At 43.1% G+C, this 18,749-nt stretch overlaps 1 protein-coding gene across 3 annotated transcripts in view; it reads right to left on the bottom strand.

The window, feature by feature from the left end:
- The window catches only part of AP2M1 (adaptor related protein complex 2 subunit mu 1), a 40,409-nt gene extending 22,142 nt beyond the window's left edge, over positions 1 to 18,267 (bottom strand). Inside the window, exons 1-2 of one of the 3 annotated variants that reach the window (XM_085876226.1) lie at positions 18,120 to 18,267; positions 13,615 to 13,726 (exon numbers count right to left, since the gene is read on the bottom strand). In XM_085876226.1, the coding sequence (XP_085732352.1) occupies positions 13,615 to 13,688 (74 nt within the window). In that variant the 5' untranslated portion in view covers positions 13,689 to 13,726; positions 18,120 to 18,267. Of the gene's footprint in view, positions 1 to 13,614; positions 13,727 to 17,946; positions 18,012 to 18,119 lie in introns of those variants that run through there. The other 2 variants (XM_085876227.1, XM_085876229.1) reach the window with 2 other exon arrangements.
- Between the last annotated feature and the right edge of the window lie 482 nt (positions 18,268 to 18,749).

The following is an 18,749-nucleotide window of genomic DNA, read 5'->3' as shown; positions in this document are numbered from 1 at the left end:
TTGGAGTTTTCTTCGTATGCCTGCAAAATTTCAGACCGATAGGTTTCATAGTTTTGGAGTTTGAGGACACCAAATTTTGCTGCAAGGGATCCTCATGTAATAAAGCCCCATCACTTGAAGTTAGAATTTATGTAAAATAATAATATATTCACTGAACTTTATTCCAAGTGGAATAAAACGAATGATCTTTTGTTTCAATAACCTCAGACTTGTCTCACTGACCTTATTCAATTAAAACAAAACTAAATTATGATGACTAAGATTCTGTAAAATACCCTTTTTTTGCACACCTTGTCGAGGCTCGTACGAGTCAAGAGCCCATTTAAATCTCATCCTAGATCTGTGGACGGCATTTACAACATAGGTCAAAAGAAGGGAAAAAAAAAAAAATATTTCTCAACATGACTCCCCAACCCTTCCACTTCTCTTTGATCAACATCCTCCACCATTTTCCTTTTACAAATGCATCTCCATCACCTCAAGCTTACATAATTTTCAATCCAGTTGAAAATAAAAATAATAAAAATAATAGCAGAGCTGTTATTTATTTAAGGGTTTAATGATTGGTGCCATGCAGGAAAATATCCATATCAAATTTATGTCTCAAATTAGAAGCCAATCAGAAGTGACAATTCAAGTCACCACTGCTTGTAGCTTTGCAAAGCAGTCAAAATAAATTTGGTTAACATATGCTTTAGACTGCCACGATGAAGATGGGCCCCTTCAAATTTGTTTTAATTGTTCAAGCCGAGCTTCCAGAAGTGGAATGTGAAGGATGTCATGTGAGTTTAAGATACAAGAGCAACAGCAGTAAAAACAGGAAGGCACAGTCAGCAGAATCAGACATTAGCCAACAATGCTAACACAAACAACCGATGACAGAAAACCGGCCTTTCAACCAGTGACAACTTAATTAATAAATTAAGCAATGAAGTTATAAACCACTGTACATGATCCTCAATCCATGAAAATGACTGTGGTGGGGGGGGGGGGGGAAGGAGTGCATTTCTGGGTGAACTAGGAGTTAAATATTAGTTATAACAATGAATGTTCGAGTTCACTCAGGCTTACAAGTTGTTCAAGTAGAGAACAGTTCAGGAAATATTGTTTAGCAATTAAGAAGAATTCTGGTGTTAACACTTCCTGGAGCATTAATTCTTCCTTAGGATTAGATGCGTCGATAAAGTCGATTGAAGTTTGATTTTTTCAGCTTGGATTTAGTAAGAGTGAGGGATTCACTCTTCAAAGCAATCAACAGTTTTTAACTCTTTTAATAAGTTTTTGTGTGTGTCAGGTTTGATGGAGCATTCTTTTCTGAAAAGTACTCAAGTTTTCATTGTTTTGATAAGCAGATGTTTGAGGATGTTGTTAATTTTATTCATTTGTGGGATAACGTTGATAGGTTAAGGGTATTCCCGTGGGTGGGAATTGCAGCCCCCTACGAGCGGACATCTTAGTTTGTGAATTTTCATTCATGCAGAAACTGGAGAAAAAAAAAAAATATATATATATATAGAATTAGTTAAAATGATCATACATGGCATTATAAAAGGTATTTGTGTGATTAACTCTTAAATTTTTTTGATAGGCAGCTTCACAAGATTTATCCAGATAGCCTGATTGTAAACACAAGAGGTAATGATTGTACAGTTGCTGCATATCTGGACAGAATGGTTTTAGTACAAGTGTACATCATAAAGTTGATGATTTCAGTTTCCCTGTAGTCTTGTACACCTTTCCAGGTAGCAATTAAAATGGGTTACAATATCTTTTCATCTCAGCGACTCAGATGTCGAAGAATTTGTTCAGTAAAGGATGATTTTGGGGAACGTGCTGAGAAGGTTTTTTTTTTTTTCCATCATGTAAAACAGGATATTTGGCTGATTGTTTGATCATGTCTTTTGACACTCCATCGTCACCATTTAAGTTTGGTTGGTTTTCATGTAAACGAGTTTCTATTACATTTGATATAATAATGAATTATTTAATATTATTGATTAAACGCATGTATAAAATATATGTATACTAGCAGAGCCTACCCGTCGCTTCGCTGACGGACCAATTGGTCGTTCTGTTTGCCAAAAATTTTTGGAGAGAAGGCAAGGAAGACAAATTTACCCTTGCATCGAGTGCTTTAACCCCTCCCATTCGTCCTGATGTCCCTTCCTTCAATAAATGTCTCACACACAATGACAGGCTTTGACAGGTCCCTCTGTTTTTTGTTTTTTTTTGGAGAAAAGGGGGGATTGGAGGGGGTGGGAGAATAGAAGAAAAGGAGTACAAGTTTACCCATGCGAAGTGCTTGAACCTCAGCATTGCAGAGGTTAAAAAAAAGGAAATTGTAATTTTGCAACCGCCATCAGGTGGCGCAACATGGTACACATTTACATAGAGAATTTACACACCCACCCGCCCCCCCATGAAGCAATGGTCACCTCACCGATGTATATAAATATTATATTTTCTTTTCGGAATTGCTCAGGTTTATGAGAATTATTTGATCTAAATTAAAACAAGCACGTGATGATTGTGCTTCACACATACTGTTGCTCGATTGCTCCACAAATCAGATAGCTCCAGTTTAATTCCCCCATCTCCTGCCCGAAAATGGTGAAATTCACTCTGATCTTCAAACATGGAAAATTCTCTTTGGCTTCGTGCGAAGTTTTTCTCACTTCTGAGTGAAAGATGTCAACTTTGGAAATGTCATCCTGATCTGTGAAGGTCGGTTCAATTGATGTTGCTCGCTGTACTCAGTACCTGGCTTTGAAGAGACAGAACTTGACAGAAAAAATTATCTGGAATATCATGTACTAGTAAAGGTGCCCGTCTTGGACGGGCATCACTGGCAACATATGGTAAAAGACAGATAGCATGAATGTATTTTAAACAATATATTATATCATTTTTATCCATTGATTATCATTCAGGTTTTTCCCTTCGACTGTCCCACAGTAGCTCCACTTCGATGACATTACCACGTGTACCATTCGTGAGTTCCGGAGGATCCATAGAGCGCATTAAAATTACAGGGCACCCTACTTTAAAGTGATCCAAAAGGCCGGATCAGTTTTGTGTACATATTCATATCTTGTAGATTTTAGCTGATTCTGAAAATGTTAACAGCATGTCGATCGGATGGTTCTGCGATTTCCTACGGTAGTAAACAGAAGTACGACAAGCCTGTACGCCACTATGCGGAGACCCGAGGACCTAATATTTCACAACAAACTAAAAACTGACAAAATTTGAAGATATTTTAAATAAACAATTTATTATATTATCAATTAAATATCATTTTTATCCATCGATAATATGAATTGTTCTGTCCAGCTATAGTTGTTCTCCTGGGATCTGCGCATCCATCCACGATCTATGTTCTAATGAAGTGCAGTAGGAATAATAAAAACAGCACCGTGCGGGAGTGTAGGTAATCTCTCAAAATCTCTCGGAAAGCCTTAAAATGCATCACAATCGGTTTTATTGTGAACAGATATACGGACGGACATCGAGACCGGTTTTATTAGGTCATCATGAAGGTACCGCTTGATATTACGCATTGAAACAGAGATATGAATACTCAAGTGAGTTTATTATATGTCTATGATTGATAGCTTATTGACAGCTCAATAACATGAGCAATTTACTATGGCATATAGTGATTAATAATAACATACTCTACAAAAGGTTTTACGAACTCATCTTAGTGGTCCTCTAAAAAAATGGGAAACATTTTTATTTCTTTTTTGTGCAATAATTCCTCCCATTTTGCAAATGGAGAACAAGAACTGTTTAACTACCATAATCATCAAAACGAATTTTGAGGGGCCTCTTAAGGAAGACAATAAATTCATTACTATATATATATATATATATATATATATATATATATATATATATATATATATATATATATATATATATATATATATATATATATATATATGTCAAAGCTTGTTTCATTTCGTGCAGTAACAAAAATCTGATGGTGGAACAAAGAAAGGGGCGTGCCGAAATATTAATATAGATTAGATATTTAGACAATATAATAAAACACACTGTTGCAGTTCTAGGAGCCACATGCCTCCAAGGCAATGGCAGCCAACATATAATGCTCCCAAGACAGTTATTCCATGAATATACATTTAGATAGTCCCTTCCATTTTGTCGAGTGGGTCAAATGGGACGTGCATTGTGGGAATCTCATAGCTCGGTTTGCTTACACCACTAAACTTCATTTCTACTCTTCTGCTTATTTCTGAGGTAAATCCAAATTTGGGTACACGCATAGGCCAAAACGTGCAGCACGTGCGTGGCTCAGGGAGTGGCATAGGAAGGCCGCAACGGCGCTGCACGAGTGCGGCACAGCACAGAGCTTCAGTCCTCAAGCGATCCTCAACCCAACTTTTGCAGCAAGTTAAACAGTATTCTCGGTAGCTCGAGACAGACTCAAGCTTCGAATCTGGGATGAGATTGCTGGTTGCATTGAGAAGGCAAACAAATGAATATCTCTTAAAGAGGCTGCACGGATGTGGTTTTGCACAACACAGAAGCAAATGACAATATCGGCAAGAGCATGGATAGTCGCTTGGTGCCAATAGCTACATAGTCAGAGGTTGATAATAGTAAAATGACAACCACGGCACATTGTGCATGATACGGGCGGCATGTACTTTTGAACCCATTTCTGGACTAATTATATCGGCATTCTCTTTTCCTTCCATATCTATATCCTTTTTCATTAAAAACCTGCATCTAATTATTATATCTGATCATTCCCCTCAAATCTTGACAGATCAGTGTTGGCCCCACACACACACACAAAAGCAGAATCGGGCAAACGTGAGCGCTGACCACGTGGGCCATGGCGGATCCGCACGTACTGCACGAAACATGCATGGATTTATCCTAACACTTTACCGTCAGTCCTCGCTGGCAGCCGCGGGTGTTCCCCACAGATGGCAGACGTTCCCTCGCCTCTCCGGCCAGTGAAGCTGCGTTCAGGCAGAGGCGTGCTGCGCAGTCTGGATCGCTCGAGCCGTGTGACGTATCACGGAGCATGCATAGATCAGTGCTAATCGGAGGTGCCCGAGCAGGCATGCAGGACTGACGCCACTTTCGACCGGTCATCAGGGCTCTGCCCGGGGATTCTTGCAAGGCAATTCATATCGTGTCGTGAGGTCAGAGCAAGACATTTTCACGGCTTTCAATTCTGGTGACTCATCGCTTCGGGGTGGCCCACCGCTCTGCGGGTCCTATAAAGGTTGAAGGGGCCGTTCGCGCCCTCTGTTCCTTCTTAGTCTCCCGCACACACTGGACTTCGTCATCACCTGGACTCCACCCTCAACTCAAGTCCCTCCTACACGCTGAGAGTCGCGTCTCGACGTTAGCTGCACGAAGCCCCACAAAACGAGAAGCATCAGCTGTCAGGAAGGTATCGCACCACAGAGCAGTCCCCCCCAAAACGTATTGGTGGCATGTTCGGGCAATCAATTGTACAAGGTACCGAGAGACCATAGCCTCAACTCCTCTCCCTTCTTGTTCTTGCTTCAATAACTTTTCATCGGGTTGTGTGAGTGTTGTCCTGGTGCCTGGCCCCGCAAGTTAAGATTGCAGAAGATTATTATTTCACTTCAAGTCTGCTTTTACAAGTTGCTTGCAATATTTCTGCACCTCTCATTTTTCTTTCCCTGCTTAACACCCCCAATAAACCTATTCACTGCACCACATAACTTTCCTCATCCCATTGTAAATAAATTAGAAATGTTCCCAGCTCGTTTTTGTCTTTTCTTGCATCGATACAGCATGGTCCGAATCCTAGATTAGCCGGGACTTTATTCCCAATGATCTGTTCCTTTTCGCCGGTACGTCCTTGGCTGCATCTAATCTGGTAGAGTGATCTGGTTCAGACAAGGCGTACAGAGAGCGCGTTCCCTGGTAATTAAATCACGTATTTAATTAGGTAACCTGGTTAACCCACAAGACGGGAGGATCCTAGGTCACGTGGTTGAGTTATTGGCGTCCACGGTCGGTTAGCGACCCGCCGAGTCACGGAATAATCCATGTGCGACGGCCGACAATTCCAGGGAGTCTGCTGGGAGCAGAGATAGCTTCCCCTATAGAGAGTGAAGGTGATTTAAAAGGCATGACGTGACAACGCCATGGCATCTTTCTTTCGTTGTGGACCAACAATGCATTTCACCATGACTGCAGGCGAACAGGTCAAAAGCTTTTGAGAAAGATGCTACATCATGCCTTTACAACACACACACACACACACACACACACACACACACACACACACACACACACACACACACACACACACACACACACACACACACACACACACACACACACGGTTAATTTGGTCTGAACAACGCTTGTGGTGGAAAGCCGACAACAGCCGAGCTTAGCTCGTTAGATATACTCAACTGCTGCCTGCCCTCCAACAAGATCCCAAAGCTTTCGTGATGAGCAAGAATAGTGGCCATCATCAAATCTGGGAAAGGTGCATCCATCCCCAAAAGCTTCCGGCCCATCTCCCTGCTATGTCACACATACAAACTATTTGACTCATTTTGAACCGTGGGGCTCCCTTTGTGGAAGAACATCTTATTCCAGAACAAGCCTGCAAAGGTCAACTTCTGAATTTCACCCAATTCATTGAAGATAGCTAAGAGGAAGGGCTGATGACTGGTGCTGCTTTTGTTGACCTGTCAACCACAGAATACTCGTGCAGAAGCTTTTTCAGCGAACAAAAGATGCCAGACTGCAATCTCATCCAAAATATCCTGGAGAAGACATTTCTTTGTGGACATGAAGGGCAAAACGTAGCAGGTGGTGGAGATAGAACAGCCTCCCACACGGTAGTGTCCTTTCCTCCCTGCTGTTCAATATTGCAGCATAAACGGCTCAACCAATGTCGAGCTCGTTGCGGCAGGAGGTTAAAGTCCGATGTCCCAAGCAGCTCAACTCCTGAGGAGCAGTTCTGAATTCATGCTGGACAACGCGCGTGCGGGCCGTGAAGAGAAACAGGAAAACCTTAAAAGCTTTTTAAACCAACGCCTTTATTTCCCAAACCACGAAACAATAGAATGAACCAGGGATGATGTTATTACAACAGAGAAGGTGGTGGGTTGTGAATAAGGGAATGCAAGAAATAAATAAATGAGAAAGAATGAGAAAAAATGAATCTAAAGAAACCAAGGCGCTTCACACCAGACTCCTCACACCACAGGCAGGTCGGGGGGGGGGGTCTTTCTGTATTCTAGTCTCCTCTCCAGCCTCGCACCCCCTGCTCTGTCTGTCTGTCTGTCCCCCCCCCATATTTCCACAGGGCACTCAAGATCTGCCAGCAACCCCTCTCTGGTCAAACTACCAAAATAAATAAATAAATAAATAAATAAATAAATCGCAAATCACCTTCATCTTTTCATTCCTCTTTTCCCTGCCTTTGGAACCCCCCCCCCCCAAAAAAAACCCAACAAACTCCCACTCTCTCCTCCAAGTCTTCAAACCAGCTGTTCACCACCATCTTTCATCTTCCCCCATGCAAAAATCACGATCTTTTCTACCCCCGCTAATCCACCTCCTTCAAATTCCCTGTAGTGCCCATCTTGTTTACCCTGTGTACCCCATCCCTCTCCCTTCCACAGATATCAGGTCTGTTCCCCACAGTTATTTATTTTATTTTTTCCCCTTCCCTCTCCCACCCCGTTATGAGTTTGCCCTCATATGAGCTTCGACAGTGTATACAAAAGAGACTCAAGAGACGGGAAAAGGAAGAAAAACCGGGGGACTCAGCGCTGGCAGCAGCGGGGACGAGCAGGCGACGATACGAAACGGGCACAGGCAGGAAGACCTCCGACGAGCTCCTTCTCCCTCCAGAATGTTTCAGTCAGACCTTCCAACTCGGTTCTTGTCATGTGCATCGTTCAGACATCCATCATTTTTCCTCAAGCTTCTGTCTCCAACTCTGACCAACTGCCCGATTTGCTCCCATTTTTTCTTGGCAACGCTCTGCACCCCTCCCCCCCCCCACGGATGAGTTCATAGCTCCTCCCCCTTTTGTGCCAAGTCTCCAGGTACCCTCTCTCCCCCAGTCGAGGTTGACATCAAGATTATACACACACAAACCCTCATTAATCATTACCACACATTCAAACAAAATTCTCAAGCTGACATTTCCATACTTGCACATGGACCATGCCACTCCATACATTCCCATCTGCTCTTTGGGAATATCTAGCATCCCCCCCACACACCCAAATACAAGGAATTCCCCTATGCTGATGGCTTCTGCATTGCAACACGACTCAAAACTGGCAAAGTGGAAGGCTCTCACCAATGCCTTCGCGAGACCAACTGGTTATAATGCAACCAACTATCCGCAGGCCAATCCGGGGGGGGGGGGGGAAGAAAAAAAAAACCCCCAGTGCTTTTCATCTCAAGAACAGGGATGCAAACAGAGCTTAATGCCCGCTGGTATGGCAGAAGACTCTAATCTCCAAGCCAGTCTATCTCGGAGTTACATTGGTTCATACACCAAGCTATAAAGCCCAAGTCATCAAAACAGCTAAAGTGGGAGCCAGAAACATCCTGAAGAAACTGGCCAACACAAAATGGGGTACTCTTACAGCAATTACAAGGAGCACTGCTCTTGCCCAGTGTTATTTCAGCAGCTGTGTATGCATACCCAGTGTGGAGTTTCTCATCTCATGCCAAGAACATGGATCCAGTCCTTAGCACAGCCAGTGGAGCCAACTCTGGCTGCCTGAAAAACACATGTGGACGACCTGTACCTGCTACACGGCATTGCTCCACCATCAACCAGAAGACATCACCTCCCATGAAGAACAAGCCAAGAGACTCAAATCAAGGATCAGCTTCCTCAGTGATGTCCAGCCACTAATAGGAATCATCCCCACTCAAGAGAGGCCTGATCCAGACAACTCGAAGCTCGACCTCACAAGTTGTCTTTCAACTATAAAGAGTCAACGCCACCAGGAGCTAGTGAGCCATGGCCAATCTGGCTACGCCTTAAATTGCCTCGGATGAGAGTCAGAAGATGCAAGACCTCAATGCAGATGTGGGGTTATGACAATGACCTATATGACTGCGGAAAAGCCACCCAAACAATGGAACACCTCTTCGCCGGCCATCTACTGCCTCAGCCATGGAGACCATATGACCTGGAAGCTTTCAATTGACATGGCAGAGCCTGTGTCTTGCAGTGGCTGAAGAAGATTTAATCACAGGAGAATAAGCATGTCGTCGGCGATCCGTGTTGACACGGCGGAACCAACAAGCCCGGCTAACAGGTTAATCCAATTCATGAAGTGAAATTGAGCATGCTCACAATTTCTCAAAACAGATTATTATGAGGGTGGGGTGGGGAGGGGGGCGGAGGAAGGGGAAGGACAGACGTGTCCGCAAAGGGGAGATCAGGCAGCAAATTACACCCACGTGCCCTGGAAACAATGGCCCTATTCATCCACTCGTGGAACACAGGACAATGCTAAAGCACACGATGTAGGTCCTTGTTCGGGTGTGCAGTGGACTGGTGTGGGGCTTCTCCCCACTGTGGCTTGCATGCTGGTAGCAACCACATGTCACAAATCCAAACCAGCAGGAACTCCCAACAATCAACCAGGGCCCCTGGACCAAAATAAATAAACAACCAAACACCATGCAAGGCGTGTGCACTTTTATTACACCCCAGGGTGATAATTTTATTATTACACCCCGGGGCCCAATGAACATGATTATTTACGGTGCATTCCCATTGGATAGTACGCAGAAAATGTTGATTTATGGGCAAGCTCACGAGCCTGACTGATGTGCATACAAGAGTATTGTTACGGCTGTGGAAATTCGCATTACACCATAAAGGGCCCTCAGGTGAGATGTCTTCATAGGTACATGTGTAGTTAGCCCAAACCCGTTGTATAGAGGGAATTTATGTGATGCATCCAGGCTGCGACGCTTTGAGTTAGTCGTTTTTCTTTTTCGATCTTTTATTTCAAACACACATTTCAACAACCATGCCATCCCCATCACAGCACCAACCACACTGCAACCACCATCTACGCTACTACGTTCGCTTCCGAACGGCAAACAAGGGCGCCAAGGAAGGAGCTGCGAGGACGTGCGGGTTTTCCCGTCTGTTTTTCCCGCCATTTTCCCCGCGCTTGGTGTGAAGGAAGAGGGGAGGGCAGCTCGCTGCCGATTGGTGGATGACCAGCGTGAGTCGGTCGGCGAGAGGGAACGCCCCTCTTCAAGAACGCTCTTGAAGGAGGGTGGAGCCGAAAACGGGGGCGGAGTGAAGGGCGGAGCCCCTGGATATTAAAGTCTGACACGGGCGGAGCGCTTTTGGTGCTCTTGCTGACTTAGTCTTCTTCTCTCTCTTCCGGCTTGCTCTTCCTCTTTGTCTCCTCTTCGAGGTGGCCGCTGGCCTGGTCTTCTGTGGTGTGGTCCAGAGACCCCGCTGGCGGGATGGAGCATCTGCCATTCCCCACAACACGACCTCGAGCAACAACGTTTCCCCCCCCCCCCCCCCTTTCTATCCGTGCTGAGATAGCGCCGGAAACCCCGTCCGTGGCGTCGAGCGGCCAGAGGCACGCCGGAGAGGACTCGCCTACCACGCCAGGGATCGGAGTCGCAGCCAGGCGCGACCATGCCGACGGACGTGGGAGAGGGACTCGACGGCCCAAAGGGAAGTCACCATTTTCTTTTCCGGGTTTTTGTATGGATCTTGTGGCGCCGTGTCTCGTAAAGTAGAACTGTTTAAGTGTGGCCGTGTATTCGGTTGTAGCTCTGCATCGTTTTTGTTTTAATTGCTTTATGTGCATTACTGTAAATACGTGCTTGTCTGTGTGTGAGTGTGAATAAAATGCTTGCTTGTTGAACTGTGCCCGTTTCGCTTCATCTTTTCTTTATTGACCCTCCATCTTGCTTCATGCAAGGGGTTCGTAGTGGGTGCAACATCCCGGGAATTAATCTGAACCGTCCAGGTCGACGATAACACCGCTCGGTTATCCCGATAGTGCGGAACGGGCCGCCCAAGCGGCTCGTGTCCGGAGTCGACCTGTGGTGAGGTACGATTGCCCGGTTTACCATCCGCGTGGGTACTTAGGTAGGTCGAGTTTGGTGAACAACCCTATCCTACGCGGGTGGCCGATTGGCAAGATTGTGGTGAGGTCGAAAGGCCCACCCGTGACTAGCGCCCGGCGTTGGTCCGAGAGGGTCACGACAGAATTGTCCGTCCGGTGGGCGACGTGCCGCGATTCGAGTTACGCGGCTGTTCGCAACAGTATGTTCTTGGCAAGTGTTGGAACCCTGTGCTGACCCCATGCAGATTGGTTATGAACCGAAGATGACATTCTGTTCTGCAAAAGGTCAGATGTGCAATGGGGGAAGGTTTAACAATTTGGGGGAGGGGGGGACAGAGAGAAATAAATCTTTCTAAACACGAGCTCAACACATTTAATTATATATATATATATATATATATATATATATATATATATATAACCCCCGTGTGGGGGTGACAGTCATCTCTACAATACCACAAGTTCTCAATGTTCAGGTAACCGCGAAACAGTCCAAACTAACCGTTTAGATTGAAATAGTACAGAGATACACTAGGATAATACTACTAATGACATAATTAATGAATGTATTTTTCATTTACTACCCGGATTAACACATCAGAATCAGCAGTAAGTGCAATACATGGTTTTCCGGTCCATCCACTCTGGGGACATTTCACTTTCGGTTGTAGAAAATAAAATAAAAAATAAAAAATAAAAAATAAAAAAAGGCTTAGCTCTCGGAGATTATGATAATCCTGTAGATTATAATGGAACTTTCAGAATGAAAATTGGTCAAGTATTTAGAGATATTGAGGTTTGAAAAATCGTTCGAGCAAGCAAATTCATTAATTATTAATTCCACAGAAGTTTCGTGACACTGCACAAAGTAACCTGTCAGGAATGAAAAAAATTTTTGTATGCCAGATTCATTAATTATGGAATGTACTCATTGATATATTAATCAAAAAGCCCCAAGCATGTAGCATAATTTATCACTTATCCCCTCATCCGGGATCCGTGGCCTCGCTCCACAGCCTGCAGCCCTATGTCCGCCGGCGATTATGTTAGATATCGGCATGATCGAGAGGAGCCTGCGAATTATCCCTGCTGATGCACTAAATTGATGCAATTGTTTGGCCAAAATATTCGTTGTCAAGATGTTGCGTGATTAAATCACCAATACAGTCACTCAAATTTATACCGCCGACATACTTCCTAACAATCACCTTCGCCCCAGAAACTAGTCAATCTGAACCACGCTGGCCACTGCTCAGACCCCATGACCAGACTACTGCGCAGTTCTACTACGCAGTTTGGTTAAAGATGACTCGTCATTTTGGCGCGCGCGCACGAAATTATATTTTGAAAATAAATGCCGACGTTTACATTTCGGGTTTTGAAACTTTTGCGGAAAATGTATAAATATAAAAGGCTAAAAAAATGTGTTTTATATTTCATTTCTCCTTCCTTCCTTCTTTGTGAATCGCATCGGCGTTTTTGGCCATCTTCCAGATCACGTGACGATCAAACGGGAAGGAAATTCAAAAATCGTCTGGTTAGATACAAGATATTTTTTGCCATCATAATCAATAAACAGTTGCCGAATATCTTGCAGAATGGCAGACTAGATAGGTTTTGAAAATGGCGATTTTTATAACTTACGTGACCTCGTCCCTGACCTTAAACCCGGACAAAAGTTATATCGTTGTGCAACACTCATCGACCTCTACCAACATACCAAGTTTCATCAAGATCGGAAAGAAAAATTGACGGACGGACGGGCATTTGGTCCGGCTTTACAGAGATGACCTAAAAATGAGAATACCACACTGAAAGAACCATTATAATTTACCCCTTCATCCCCATGACCAGATTAATCCACTTCTACTATAAATTGATAAAGTGTGTGTCATTACACACTATTGAATGTACGGTTTGGGCTGCTGAGACACCTTTGAAGACCCTTTAAAAGGACCCAGATAATCCAAAAGACCCTGAGAACCCTTTAAGACTACAATACACCAAAATGATGAGAATAAATAACTAATTATATATACATGCCATGTCAAGGTATATTAAGCAGCTTAATACATTCCACCACAGCATGGCATTCTTTAAATAAGAATAAAAAATAGTAACATTGCATACAATAATTAGAATAGTATTATATGGCAATAACGAACATTTAAGCCCCACACTGGCCCCAAACAAACCTGTGTTTATTGAAAGGTAAGCTAATGCTCAATCAGTACCACACAGGTATGAAACAAGGCTGTGAAGACTAATGCAAAAAAAATATGTACAGAATATTTTTTTATATAAACCAACTAATTGTATCAAACACCCACTTTGATAATCAGCATCTTTGTTGACAAGACTCATTAAAACTTCAGAGACAAAAAATATATATATATATATATATATATATATATCTATCATAGTGAATAAAATTAAACGAGGTGAGTGGAGCGGGTGCAAGTACATATGGGGAGGAAAAGATAAATGACGATTAGCTTACCCTATATCGTCACGGTAGACGCGAGAGATAAGAACCTCTCCTTTGTGGTTGTAGATGAAAAGTCCGCCAATCATCTTGGATCATGCATTAGAATCACTCATAACTGTGAAATCTGCCGACAAAAGGTAAGAGGTGGGTTAGATGAGGATCGAGAGATGCCAGCAAGGTCGAATCTCCTTATTAACCACATATGCATTACAAATCAGACCAGCAATGCATGAGGTTTGAATTGTTAAATTATTTAAAAAAAATAATTACGTGGAAGAGCTAGAAGGGTAGTTCAACAATAATGGGCTCATTTCATCTACAATGAAAATAACACCAAACAAGAGGAAACGACACCATTTGGTGAAACAAGTCAGTGATCCGGAAATGGTCAAATACAATCGGGGATGCAAAATATACACAAGGACAATTACTCGGGCTGGTATAAACCAAAAAAACAAAAAACAACATGTAGTCAACCATGAAAATCAAATTATAACCACCGACAAGGACAAATCACAAACCGAGACAACAGCAAAATGGGAATTTACTGAGTGGCTGCTGAAAGGATTTCATTTCGGTGGCACAACCACAACCACCACCTAATGTCCCAAGCAGGACAGGAGGAACCAACTAACCAACCACCCACCATCACCACCACCACCACCTTCCCGACAAGTGGGGAATTTTTTTTTTTTAAAGCAAATTACTGGACCGACCAAAACATTTCATGATCATTGCTAAAACGATCACACAACATAAAACGCAAACAAAAACAAACAACAACTGAATACAAGAAATCCAAAACCCCAAGTGAGAGAAAAAACAAACAAACACAAGATTCAATTGAACAATTTTATAGCCACAGTGATCAAATTGATACAAAATTCTTGCACATCCACTCTCTGCCCCTTTCACCCGACCATTTAAAACCCTACCGAGTGCCGTCCAAGGTCATATTCCACACGCTTGGAAATCAGCAAATATCACCGCATTATTACATAAAGTAGAAAGGGCACTCGGTGGAGTGCATACCCCACTAGGCTGAACAGTTTACGTTTTGCATCCAACCGATCGGCCAGATCTGGACCCAGACCAGAATATAATCGGCTTGTTCTTGTCACCTACCAACTCATCCACCATTTTATAACAGTACAATATTGTTTTTCACCCCATTTCTCAATGGTGAAGAATCACTAAAAAATAATATTGTCAGATTTCAGAATCCGGTGTGATGAGTGTGTATCCACGCATCCAGGTCCTCAGACAGTTATTTCCTTAAATGCATGTTCAGATTAGCCCCATCCCCATGTCTAATGGGATCTTAAATGTGATGTGTTGAGAAGGGTAAAGGACAGATCCCCTCTCTTAAGGGAAGTTTTTTTATATATATATATATATATATACACATTTTTTTTTCTTCTTTACTACAGACGCATTCACACACACTTTTCACGAGCTCTGGCACCATTATTTTTCCTCAGCAGCGTTGATGCACGCATTTCTTTCGCAACTTTCTCCCCCCCCCCCACCCGAATGATCTGTTGTGTACCCTTGTCTGTGTTTAGCTGCAAGTAACCCCCTCCCCCCCCCTGATAAGCAGCTGCTCTTTGTCTCTTTCCTGGCATTGATTGATTTTGCTTTGAAATTTATTCTTTATTTACCTCAGAAAATGAAAAAGTTATTTATTTTATTATTAATAAATCATCATTTGTCGATTTCCAACCTGTCAGTGTTTGTCCTTTCCTTCCATTGGTCTAGCATTGTTCGAACTGAGATAGACTGGGAGGTAATTACCACAGATTTGACCAAAAATAGTCGGCACGCACCAGCGGTTAAAACGCTCGGCCAACCGAATTAAAATCTAATAGAGATAACATTGGTGCTTTGTCGAGGGCACACCCCCCGCTCAGGTAACCACGTGAACTCGAGTTAAACAGAATAATTAGATGGCGGACACTGGAACTTGTGGTTGACTGGGTGGCATCCGTGGTTCTAAAACAACCCACCGTACCATAACGTTACTTGTGAGCGGTGGCCCCAGGTACGGCTCTTCAGAGGACAACCGGGGATTAATCCCAGAGTGACAAGGTGGTGTCTCAGTACCAGTGTGAACCACTCATTTTCATCAATGCCAAGGTGAGCAAATGAAAAAAAAAAAAAAAAGCATTCACGAGGTTTTGGAAAAGCGATAATACAAAACCTCTATGCCAAGAAAAGCAAGACGCCAAGGTGAACAACGAATAGCCAAGATCTTGTGAAAAAAAAGCCACAAGGAGTGGTCACAACAATAATAATAATTCAGGTATCCATATCTTCAGCCAAAATAAAAAAAAAATTAAAAAAACTAAAACAAAACAAATCATTGCCACACACCCAATTTAGTGGGAAACAAAGATATCCTGCTCACAGACAGACATGAAAACCTCCATCAGCAAGGGTTTATCAAAAAAATTTTTGTTGGCTTTTCAAATATTTTTTATTCCAAAATTGCCACCTGATGCTGGTTCACAACCCTCCCCCCCCCAATTATATATACACACACGTTAATTTCCTACCCCCAAGAAATGACGTGGGTCACATACCCAACACATTCACAAAGCCTATGAAAAATACAATCCACATTTCTAATATATAAATGTTTTGTAAAATACAATAAAAACAAATTTTTTTATTATTATTATTAAACTTTTTTTTAACCCCACATACTTCATGCATTTTTTTAATTATTGGCTATGTATCCACATCTTCAATGTGTAGACATTCCACATTCGCCGCACAATTTGATAGTTTTAAAACCAGTGGTATTTTGCATCATTTTAAATGGAAGCGTGAACTGAATTTTACTGCAGCGACTATGATGGAATTTACGTAAGCAGGTCAGTATTGCTCGCAAAGGAAACGGAAAGTGGCAGTGAATGAAAACGCGGCAGCACAGCTCTCGGTAGTAGCTACAAAAAAAACTCCGTATCAACATTGGGAAAATGGTCGATTCAAAGAATGGTGCAAGCCGCGACAATATCTGGTATGTCTACCTGTCAAAAATATAGTAATAAAAGAACAACCTTTACAACTCAACAAGTTTCATTCGTCAATTGTTCTTTGCCATCACTTAGTTTGTGTCAGGACAGTCAGGTGACCCTGCCTGTTGGAAAATAAGTCAGTCCCCCAAAGGGGATACTTTTTAAACGGTGCAGCCACTTCACCGCACAACTTCCTTTGGACACTGGTATAATTAAGATTTTTTAACAAAATTGAAAAAAAAAAAAAAAAAAAGGAGGCAGGCATGGACAACCAACTGGTGGCTTTATACTCAATTGTTGAGAAATGCCAACAATGGGGCTTGTACACAAATCAAGCAAGACAGACACCATTGGGTAGGGAGGAGACAAATGCAGAAGGGAATCCATCCATTCTCTGAGCAGAGCATTGGTGCTGCCGAAGCAGTCTCCTAGCCTGGTGTTAACTTAGTGTGGCAGCTTGGGATCCTAGGGTCCTGAGTTCAAGCCCAGTTGAATTAAAATACACCAGAAGGTTGACGCAGCCTGTCATCCTTCCGAGGTCGGCAAAATGAGCACCAGTGTACTGGTGAGGGGGACACTGCATCAGTGGCATAGCCACGTCCCAACCGATGATACAACCAGCATGAGAGTCTCCTGGGCTATTGGGTACAATCCTGAACGGGTCACCACTCCGATACAAGATACCAGCAAGCTGGCACTCACTTCGCCAACCTCAGAAGGATTTACAAGTAGAGTCAACCCCACCTGGTATTAATTCAACAGCCAAGTGGGATTTGAACTCAGGATCTTCGGATCCTCGGATCCTCGGATCCTCGGATCCCAAGCCCACCACCCTGACCATTAAACCAACAACAGGCATAGAAGGGAATAGGTTCAATTGAACAAACACAAGGTTCATGGATGTGAAGAAGAATTTATAATTGGGTTTGTTCAGGACACTTTTAAAGTCCCCCCAACGTGACCGTGTCCGCCGGAACAGACACTTTGATCAAATACGGGGTCTCGTCGTCGTCCATGTGGTCTAACCCCCCCCCCCCCAATAACTTCACAAACCAATACATCACTCAAGGTAGCTAGCAAAGAAGGGGGGGGGAACATTTTAAGCAACTCGCCTTAAAACACCCCCCCCCCGATAAATCAGACATCCGCAGGTCTAATGGATAGCCGGCTTCATGAACTCCACAACGAACGGAGGAGCTCCGAGATGCACGCCTCCCTTATTACCGGTGACTCATTCATCGAACAATGCGCCTAATCACGAACAAGAGAAAAAATAATGAATTAAACACCCGAAGATTACAGGCGACGAAGATGACAGGCTTACGATGAGCAGATACACGTATTTACGGACCATCGTGACAGCTCCGACAACTGCGGTGTCATAATATCCTGAAAAATAACAATAATAATTATAATAATAAAACCCCCACAGAGCCAAAACTAGAACAGGAATTAAAATAAAACAATTTCTCAAGAGCCCTATGTGTGAGGACGTACCCGTGTCCACAACCGTGAGGCCTCCGAGCGAAGGCTCGCTTCGAATTCGCTGATTGGTTAAAACCAAGAACGTGTCAACCGCTCAGCGCCCGCGTTTTAAGAGCCACGTGGTCACATGACTTCCGGATTCCAGTGGAGGGGGCGGGGTTTGCTCCTCCTCGTGACGTCATCGCGGAGGTCCGCAATAACAAGATCAAAACGCGCGCAGCACGTGGTATCAGTTTCGTTTTGCGTCGCTCCGGGTGTGTTCACTCGTCAGGTTTGTTGTTGCGCGGTAACTGAACACACCCCGGATCTTGGTGAATCATTTTATCTACAGAACGCAGGATCTACACGACTACCTTCACTTCGGTGGACATGATCATTTTTCCTTGAACCATGACCGTGACGGTCCAATGGATTAAACACTAAACGGTGTACACTTGGTAAACGGTCTCACAATTATACACTCGGTTCTTTCTGATTCGTATATCTTGTCAATAACAATATGTATATATATATATATATATATATATATATATATATATATATATATATATATATATATATATATATATATATATATATATATATATATATGGTCACGTGCAGTAATCGTCATCATCGTGATCCGGGCTAAGTCTATGACGT

Source organism: Eptatretus burgeri, chromosome 4, assembly GCF_056783735.1.
Source record: "Eptatretus burgeri isolate ZD-2024b chromosome 4, Ebu_testis_v1, whole genome shotgun sequence".
NCBI classification, from domain to species: Eukaryota; Metazoa; Chordata; class Myxini; order Myxiniformes; family Myxinidae; genus Eptatretus; species Eptatretus burgeri.
Note: the sequence above shows the minus strand (reverse complement) of the source record. Positions and strands in the feature narration are given on the sequence as shown.